This window comes from Abramis brama (genome assembly GCF_963993115.1).
Source record: "Abramis brama genome assembly, chromosome: 9".
NCBI lineage: Eukaryota > Metazoa > Chordata > Actinopteri > Cypriniformes > Leuciscidae > Abramis > Abramis brama.
The window spans coordinates 1,720,001-1,730,000 of NC_139971.1; the positions used below are offsets into that span (position 1 = coordinate 1,720,001).

The 10,000-nt window shown below is 37.1% G+C and overlaps 2 protein-coding genes across 3 annotated transcripts in view; one reads left to right on the forward strand and one right to left on the reverse strand.

Moving 5' to 3' along the window:
* The window catches only part of ubl7b (ubiquitin-like 7b (bone marrow stromal cell-derived)), a 19,061-nt gene extending 13,061 nt beyond the window's left edge, over positions 1 to 6,000 (reverse strand). Inside the window, exons 1-6 of the mRNA XM_084125180.1 lie at positions 5,911 to 6,000; positions 4,681 to 4,858; positions 3,738 to 3,857; positions 3,569 to 3,651; positions 2,117 to 2,201; positions 1,983 to 2,040 (exon numbers count right to left, since the gene is read on the reverse strand). Of these exons, the coding sequence (XP_083981306.1) occupies positions 1,983 to 2,040; positions 2,117 to 2,201; positions 3,569 to 3,651; positions 3,738 to 3,857; positions 4,681 to 4,855 (521 nt within the window). The 5' untranslated portion in view covers positions 4,856 to 4,858; positions 5,911 to 6,000. The remainder of the gene's footprint in view (positions 1 to 1,982; positions 2,041 to 2,116; positions 2,202 to 3,568; positions 3,652 to 3,737; positions 3,858 to 4,680; positions 4,859 to 5,910) is intronic.
* Positions 6,001 to 7,770: 1,770 nt separating this feature from the next.
* The window catches only part of cd276 (CD276 molecule), a 126,812-nt gene continuing 124,582 nt past the window's right edge, over positions 7,771 to 10,000 (forward strand). For both annotated transcript variants that reach the window (XM_084125184.1, XM_084125183.1), the window contains exon 1: positions 7,771 to 8,020. The gene's annotated coding sequence lies outside the window, so the exon portion shown is untranslated. The remainder of the gene's footprint in view (positions 8,021 to 10,000) is intronic.

Here is a 10,000-nt window from a genome sequence, read left to right on the forward strand (position 1 = left end):
CTGCGCATGTGTTTGAGCTGATTATGATGTATTTAGTTAAATAAAACACATGTAAGGGATGATAGTGTTGATGATTGACCTTGGATACGAGCGAGAGTGAGTCTGCAGTGTATTCAGGCACAGCGTGTGGAATCAGGACAACAGATTAATGGAGATCCACTGTCTCCTCAGAAGAGTCCGTCTGCAAGCAGCAGAAAGATGACCTTATGCCACAGAGTGTGTGTTATTAATATGGTGCTATTATGCGCAGCTGAGTAAACAACACAGGTTTACTGTGTGTGTGTGTGTGTGTGTGTGTAATAAGCAGAGTGTGTGTGTGTGTGTGTGTAATAAGCAGAGTGTGTGTGTGTGTGTAATAAGCAGTGTGTGTGTGTGTGTGTGTGTGTGTGTGTAATAAGCAGAGTGTGTGCGTGTGTGTGTGTGTAATAAGCAGTGTGTGTGTGTGTGTGTGTGTGTGTGTAATAAGCAGAGTGTGTGCGTGTGTGTGTGTGTAATAAGCAGTGTGTGTGTGTGTGTGTGTAATAAGCAGAGTGTGTGTGTGTGTGTGTGTGTGTAATAAGCAGAGTGTGTGTGTGTGTGTGTGTAATAAGCAGTGTGTGTGTGTGTGTGTGTGTAATAAGCAGTGTGTGTGTGTGTGTGTGTGTGTGTGTAATAAGCAGTGTGTGTGTGTAATAAGCAGTGTGTGTGTGTGTGTGTGTGTGTAATAAGCAGTGTGTGTGTGTGTGTGTGTGTGTAATAAGCAGTGTGTGTGTGTGTGAGTGTAATAAGCAGAGTGTGTGTGAGTGTGTGTGTGTAATAAGCAGTGTGTGTGTGTGTGTGTGTGTGTGTGTGTGTGTGTAATAAGCAGTGTGTGTGTGTAATAAGCAGAGTGTGTGTGTGTGTAATAAGCAGTGTGTGTGTGTGTAATAAGCAGAGTGTGTGTGTGTGTAATAAGCAGTGTGTGTGTGTGTAATAAGCAGAGTGTGTGTGTGTGTGTGTGTGTGTGTGTGTGAGTGAGTGTAATAAGCAGAGTGTGTGTGTGTGTGAGTGTGTGTGTGTGCGTAATAAGCAGTGTGTGTGTGTGTAATAAGCAGAGTGTGTGTGTGTGTGTGTGTGTGTGTGAGTGAGTGTAATAAGCAGTGTGTGTGTGTGTGTGTGTGTGTGAGTGTGTGTAATAAGCAGTGTGTGTGTGTGTGTGTGTAATAAGCAGAGTGTGTGTGTGTGTGTGTGAGAGTGTGTGTGTGTAATAAGCAGTGTGTGTGTAATAAGCAGTGTGTGTGTGTGCGTGTGTAATAAGCAGAGTGTGTGTGTGTGTGTGAGTGTAATAAGCAGAGTGTGTGTGTGTGTGTGTGTGTAATAAGCAGTGTGTGTGTGTGTGTGTGTGTGTGTGTGTAATAAGCAGTGTGTGTGTGTGTAATAAGCAGAGTGTGTGTGTGTGTGTAATAAGCAGAGTGTGTGTGTGTGTGTGTGTGTGTGTGTAATAAGCAGAGTGTGTGTGTGTGTGTGTGTGTGTGTGTGTAATAAGTAGAGTGTACAGGCGTTGTGGACCCGCCTATAGGCTCATATTACTAATGCGCTCTTTAAATAACAATAAAAACATTGAGTCGTTGACCAACTGAAACCTGGTCTAAAGTCAGTCTATTTCAGTGCCTCAAAATAGCAACGCTCCAACAATACGCCTGAACACACACCTGAACACACACCTGGACACACACCTGGACACACACCTGGACACACACCTGGACACACACCTGGACACACACCTGGACACACACCTGGACACACACCTGGTTCTCAGACCAGCAGCCCAGGGGCCACAGATGGGCACAAATGCATTTGCCATTTAAATAACGTGACGCAGGACGTGAAAATGAAAATTGCGTCGGGCTGAAACTAGCAAAACACACTAGTGGCGCTGCATTGCACAGTGTGTGTGAGATAGAGCCGTGATAGAGCCCTGTGTGTGTGTGTGATAGAGCCCTGTGTGTGTGGAGGAAACTCACGTGTCCAGCAGGTTTGGGTCTGTGAACTGAACGAACAGATCTTTATCCTGGAGCACACCTGCAAAATGAAGGAGCTGATGAGAGTCACATGATTCTCCGTCCATGAGCGTTAATGCGTTTCAAAGCCAACAAACCTAAAGCCACAGGATCTGAACTGAGTCCAGGAGAGGCCGCGATGATCTGCTCCAGCGACTCTTTATTAGCCAGCATCTTATACACCTGAAAACACAAGAGAGCATGTTTTAATACTTTATAAAGGTGAAAAAGTTTATGTTTTGATTTTTTTTTTTTACTAAACACGAACGCACACACACCTGCTATATGAACAAAAACAATTGTAGACATGATTAGAAAAGGCTTTTAAAAAATTGTCACAAATCAACCATGGTGAAGTCGTCCTTGATCATGTCTAAATATACCCAAATGAAAAGCCTAATACAAGTAAGTAATTATGTCCGAAAATACTATAATAAGCAACTAGATAATACACAGCCATCTATATATTTTTATATATCTATAGTTACAAAATACAATGTTCTTTGTATTTGTCCCTCAAAACAGGAATACCTTTGCTTTTATACACTGTATTATTTGAACATATTAAGATTTTTTATTTCAGGATTGCTTTTAATTGACTTATTTTGTTGTTTATTTATTCAGTGTTACATCTTTTTTTGCTCTCTACTTTGTGTTTTAATTAAAATTGTCGTGGTTGCATGTGTTATCTTTGAGAATGCAATTTAAGGTGCTACATAAAATAAATAATTATTTAATTATATATATATATATATATATATTTTTTTTTTATGGTCATAAATATTATAAAAATATATATATTATACATTAATTTCATGAAAAAAAAAGTACGAGAATATTTATTATTACTAATACAGTAATATAATAAGGATATTATTAGTATGTGAGAATTAAGAGTCGTGAGGAACACTTTTATGATGGACAGATGCACTTTTATGATGGACAGATGCACTTTTATCATGGATAGATGCACTTTTATCATGAATAGATGCACTTTTATGATGGACAGATGCACTTATCATGGATAGATGCACTTTTATCATGGATAGATGCACTTTTATGATGGATAGATGCACTTTATGATGGATAGATGCACTTTTATCATGGATAGATGCACTTTTATGATGGATAGATGCACTTTATGATGGACAGATGCACTTTTATGATGGATAGATGCACTTTTATCATGGATAGATGCACTTTTATGATGGATAGATGCACTTTATGATGGATAGATGCATTTTTATCATGGACAGATGCACTTTTATCATGGATAGATGCAGTTTTATCATGGACAGATGCACTTTTATGATGGACAGATGCACTTTTATCACGGAGAGATGCACTTTTATGATGGATAGATGTACTTTTATCACGGATAGATGCACTTTTATGGACTTTCATTACTTGTCGTCTAAAAGAAAAATGCCATATACACCTAGGATGGCTTGAGGGTGAGTAAGTCATGGGCTAATTTTCATTTTTGGGTGAACTATCTCTTTAACTCAAATGCTGAGTGAACAGGCTGGAGTGTTGTAGTGTGTACCGACCGCTTCTCTGTACGCTGAGTTGGAGATCAGGCCGGCCTGAAGCATCCTGAACTCTCGAGCCGCAGCAGATCTGTTCACCGGCTCTGTGTGAGGAGGAACACGAGAAACATCAGCACTGATCAGCCTCACAGATACTGTAATCCTCACTCAGGCTCAGACCCTCACGCACCAGGCTTGACCTCCGGCTCCGGCCACGTCTTCTTGATGATGTGCAGTGTGGATCCAGACTTGATCCCGTAGGAGTCTAGCGTGAGGTCATCCTTGAGCACACAGCCACAGTGCACGAAGTCTGCAAAACACAGTAGCGGGAACGCACAATACACATGTGAACGTGCAGTAATGTTGCTGAAAGTTCTGTTATACGGATAATCCGAATCACATATTCATTAATATTCATAATAGAGCAAAACGTCCAAGTATCAACATAACTTGATGATACTTGGACGTTTTGCTCCATTATGAATATTAATGAATATGAAATAAAAACCCAAAGGAAAATCTCAAGGGAAGCCGAGGCGCACTCCATTAACATTTAGATTTTTAATTTAAGCTTTTATTTTTTAATTTTGTCTTTTAGTTTTTCTATTTTAATTTTTGTTTATTTTTTCGTATATTTTTACTATTCCTTTTTAGGTTTAATCTATTTTAGTTCATTTTATTTATTTATCACCAGTTAATAATTTTAATGCTTCAACATACATTTATTTAAGTTTATTGCAAAGGCAACATTTGTAATTAAGAAATAAATTTTTAATATTTAGATTTTATTTCAGCTTTATTTCAACTAATATAAATATTTTTAGTAGTTTTAGTTATCAATAATAATAATAACCTTGACATTAAATCACATCCACTGACCAGTTCGTAAAACATGAAACATAAATATTCATTCATATGCATCAAGGCACTGCCAGTGTTTTTTAAATAGTCGGATTCAGGAGTTTACAAGCTTCCTGATGGGAGTATTTAAATCTGACTGAACCTTCATTAAGGAGCGGTTCACAAGAAGGCCTGTCAGCTGACTGAACCACCGATCTGATTATAACGGCTGATGTGTGTGAATGTGGATGGACATCGACTGTAATGTCCCTGAGGACCGAGCCGGCACTGACCGATGAGCTCGGGCTCGGGCAGCGAGTCGGATAACTGCGCTGAGATCAGCTGTTTGAGCGTCGACACCTGGTATCCTCCGGGATGAACGTCTCCAGGCTCGGCGTCTGGGAACTGGAACATGGCCTTGGGTTTGTCCCGGAGTTTCAGCGAGAGATGCCATGCGGAACCCTCCATATCCTTCACAAGAGCCAACAAACAACAGATCGTTACCTCTCACTCTCAAACAGAATCTTCTGTAACATTATAAATGCCTTTACTGTAACCTCTGATCAATTAAATTCATCCTTGATGAATAAAAGTATTGATTTATTTTATTTATTTCCCCCCAAAAATAGAACAAAGATTCTTACTGACCCCAAACTTTTGAACGGTAGTGTTTAATGTTACAGACGATTACATTTCAGATAAATGCTGTTCTTTTCAACTTTATATTCATCAAAAAATCCTGAAATAAAAATGTAAATAACCGTTTTCAACACTGATAATAATCATAAATGTTTCTTGATCATCAAATCCTCATATTATGCTGATTTCTGAAGGATCATGTGACACTGAAGACTGGAGTAATGATGCTGAAAATACAGCTTTGATCACAGGAATAAATTACACTTTACTATATATTCACATAGAAAACTGCTTAATTTGTAATAATATTTCACAATATTACAGTTTTTTTTAATCAAATAAATGCAGCCTTGATGAGTATGAGAGACTTATTTTAAAACAATAAAAATCTTTAACCTTTAAAGGCAGTGAGTTTTAGTAAAAACACGCTAAACACACACCAAACTTTACAGTTTTATTCCTATCTATATTCTGAAGTCTTGCTCACCATTTTATTCATAGAGATATGGAGTGATATAAAGAGAAATCCAAAACTCTAATGTTTTAACAAAAGCAAAACCACCTTTATCCAAGCTTCAGATTTCTGTTCTGGAAATGTATGTTAAATGATTAGTGCTTATTTAATTTGATAACAATGACGCCTTTACATATGTAAACATAACATTTTAGAAAACTTGTTGTAATACAAAATAATTAGCTTCATGTACTGTGACTAAACAACTGGGTAAGTAAGTTATGCTAATTATTGATGTTAATGAATCTCTCAGAGATGATGATGACAGCAGATCAACATCGATCACTTATTGATCTCAGACACAATACATTAACTTCGCATCACGGTGACATTTAATACGACACGACAGGATTAATATCTAATATCTCACCAGTTTTACTGCGAACTCTTCACAGAAGTCAGTCAGTGATGCAGCGCTTTGTCAACAACTGGTAACCGGATGTGATGTCACACAGTTTCCCCCCCAAAATAAAAGTAATACAAACTCGTCTTATAAATATTGTAGCTTATGTTATATAATGTCGCGTAGTCCCTCTGGAATTTATGTGTATGAATCTAGACGTTCTGTCGTAATTTATAACGTATATGTAATTCAATAATTGTGTTTAATATGCGCCGCTATATAAACGTACTTTCGTTGAATTTGAATCAAATAAACTAAAATACGTTAATTCATAATTTAAAACGGAAATATAAAGCTATTTATTTATCATGTTTTTTTCTCTAACATGTTTTATTTGATTCACAGTCATGAAGTGTGGAGTTCAGTCTGCGCCCCCGTGTGCTACTGAGAGGTAATGCAAGGCCGACTTTGGTCTTTTTTTTCTTTCTTTTTTTCTGTTAATAATACTCAGTAAAACCAGCGGTATGATTGGGACATTTTATTAATAATATATACTAAAAGTTGTATAGAAGTGAAAAAGTCTCTGAATAATATCAGCCAGAGCAACATAAACATGTAGCCTACCTTTAATGCAGTGGCAGTGCAATGTGGTGTTTGGAAACTTCTGTGATTTATACAGTAGTTCAGGATGAGATGTAGGTGTGTGACTCTCCACAGGGGATTGAGGGGAACATATGATGTCTAAACCTGTTAAATTATGCAAAGATAAATAAAGGTGCCAGAGTATTAAAAAAAATGTTAAAGATGCCACTTTACATATATTTAATAATATTTTTAGGTAACACTTTATTTTAGTGTCCTTGTTACATGTAGTTACTATAATAATAACAGTAAATTATGAATGATTACATGCACCTAACCTTAAACCCCAATCATAACCTTGACTTAGTAAATACATGTAGGCTAGTTAATCATTATTTCTCACAGTACCTAAATGTATAATTACAGTGTAACATGGACACCTTAAAGTAAAGTGTAACCTATATAACCTTTATAAGTTCTATAGCCTTCTTGCTCTTGGATTTATACAAAACACTAGTAATTTAGGTTATAAAGTTAAAATATTTTGGAGCCAGATTTATTTGATTTTTTATTATTATGATGTTATTACTGTATTATTATATGTACGTACCATAATAATAATAATAATAATAATTATATTTACACACACACACACACACACACATATTACTAGGCCTATATCACGCCCACATATAGTAAATATGAAATAGTAAGCAATCATAACTACTTTGACTCGTATTATTAGTATTACATATATGAGTAGACAGGCCTACTGTACTGTAACATGTATGTTCTCCAGTAGTTTATTTTTATTTTTTTATTATTTTATTAAATGCCAGTCATATACCCATAATAAACATGACAATAATCCCAAAAAAATATCAGATAAATATAGACTACAACAACTAGGGGTAACACTTTATTATACAGTGTCCTTGTTACATATGTTACATGTACCATAGTAATAACAGTAAATCATGCATAATTACATGCAACCAACCCTCAACCAAACCCTACCCTAACCCTATTACTCAGTACTTAAATATATAATTACACTGTAACAACGACACCGTAAAATAAAGTGTAACAATACAAGTAAAAGGAAAGAACAAAGAAAGAAAATAATATAAACAGAAAAGAAGAACAGTATGAGATCAACATGTAAACAGCATAAAAGCTTCACACAGAGACCTAGTGTGTTTTGCTTTACTATTTTTCAACCCCAGTAGTAACTCAGTATAATTGTTCATCTCTGTCTGAATAAGAAGTGTGTTGGTGTTTGTGCTCGGTCGCAGTGACGTCATCAGACGGGAGCGAGCGCAGGAATGATGTAGGAGTGGTTTCGCTTCCCGACCGGAGGAAAACCATCTCGCAGAACCGCGATTTGACGAATCTTCTCGTCCATGATCTCAGCTGGCGCTCTTCACTCCGGAACACAGGAATGACAGAGAGTAAAGTTCGCCTCGAGTCTCCTCGGATCTCCTGCTAGAGGTCTGCGTTCACACAGCGGGATTAACGGAGCTTTGTCCTGGTCCAACTTCTCCTCGCTGGGATGGTAAGTTCATTAAAAATGTCTTTCAGAACCAGAAGCATGCTGGGGATTTGGGAGAAAATACGGCTCGGTTTATATAGCCTGTGCAATGGAGAGAGGGAACAAAAATGAATGAAACTTTTTGAAAGGACTCAAAATGTAAGTAAGTTACATTTAGTCCAGCGAAATCATAATAATCGTGTTACTTTTATTTGTGCCAGGTTTCATAACTCACTTGTTGGTGGTTTGCTTTATTGAATCCAGGCCTTCAGCTTTTGTGTTTTAAGGTTTTAAGATGCTCTAAAACCCCACAGTGAGAGTTGTTTTGAAGGGCCAGGTCTTTGTGTGTGAAGCTCCACCACACCCTGAAGCTCTGGATGTGTGCTTGACCATCAGCATCTGTCCTTCACACGCTCATCTGAGAGACTTAGCAGATCAAGCCCTGTAGTTCTCCATCATCTGAGAGACTTAGCAGATCAAGTCCTGTAGTTCTCCATCATCTGAGAGACTTAGCAGATCAAGTCCTGTAGTTCTCCATCATCTGAGAGCTTTACCAGATCAAGCCCTGTAGTTCTCCATCATCTGAGAGACTTACCAGATCAAGTCCTGTAGTTCTCCGTCACGGACGCTTCGGTGTGACGCTGCATCTGTAACACATCAGATCATGGTGGTTTTATAATGCCGGGTCTAGACAAACTCTTAAACTTCTGAGACTTTGTGAGCCTGAGATCACCCCGTAAATCTTTACAAATTAAAGTTTAGCATTTTGAACTCTTGAAATGAGTTCTCAGCCTTTAATTCGTAAGTGTCCTATCTTAACGCATCGTAATAGTCCATCATGAATTAAAGGGATATTTCACCCAAAACTGAAAATTCTGTCATCATTTACTCTCCCTCGTGTTATCCCAAACCTGAGTGAGTTTATTTCCTCTGCTGAACACAAAAGAAGATATTTAGAAGAATGTTTGTGACCAAAGAGTTGATATGGACCCCATTGACTGGAAAAAATACAATGGGAGTCAATGGGGTCCAACATATGTGTGTTTATACAGGTTTGGAACAACTTGAGGGAGAGTTATGGAATCCTTGTTTCCACAGAATAAAACATAAAAAAAGGTAATTACAACTTTATATCTCACAATTCAGACTTTTTTCTCTCACAAATGCTTGTTATTTATTGTAAATTGCGAGTTATTAAGTCCGAATTGCGTGTTATAAAGTCAGAATTGTGAGATATAATTGTTGTAAATAATTGTAAATAGTTTTTTTTTCTCAGAATAGCACGTTTATATCTTGCAATTCTGACTTTATATCTCGCACTCTGAATTGCAAGATGTAAACTCCCAATTGTGAGATAAAAAGTCGCAATTATCTTTTGAAAAGTTTTATTCTGTGGCGGAAACAAGCTTCCATACAGAGTAAATGATGACAGGATTTTCATTTTTGGGTGAACTGTCCCTTTAAGATCTGATCATTGTGTTTCTAGAGCTGTATTTTACAGTAATCACTTACACCAAATAGTAGCATATTATACTTTTAATACCTGGCGGCGGCTTGTCATTATGTGGGAGTGTGTAATAAGACACCTGATGTTGGAGAACAGCAGTGAAGATTAATGTGCTTGTTTAAACTTGATGCCAAACATCTGAACAGTTGATAAAGGAATTAAAGGGAGGGTTCACCCAAAAATGATAATTATCCCATGATTTACTCTCCCTCAAGCCATGACTTTCACAATCAGAGTTATATTAAAAATATCCTGACTCTTCCTAAGCTTTATAATCGGAGTGAATGGAGACTAAGATTTTGAATCCCAAAAAAGCGCATCCATCCATCATAAAAGTGTAAGAGTGTAAGAAAAATATCCATATTTATAACTTTATAAACTATAATGACTGGCTTCCGGTAACGTCAGTGTCGAGTGACCTCTGACCCAACTGTAAACACTTCAATATCAATTAAAAAAACTGGGTAACACTTTACAATCAGGTTCATTAGTTAACA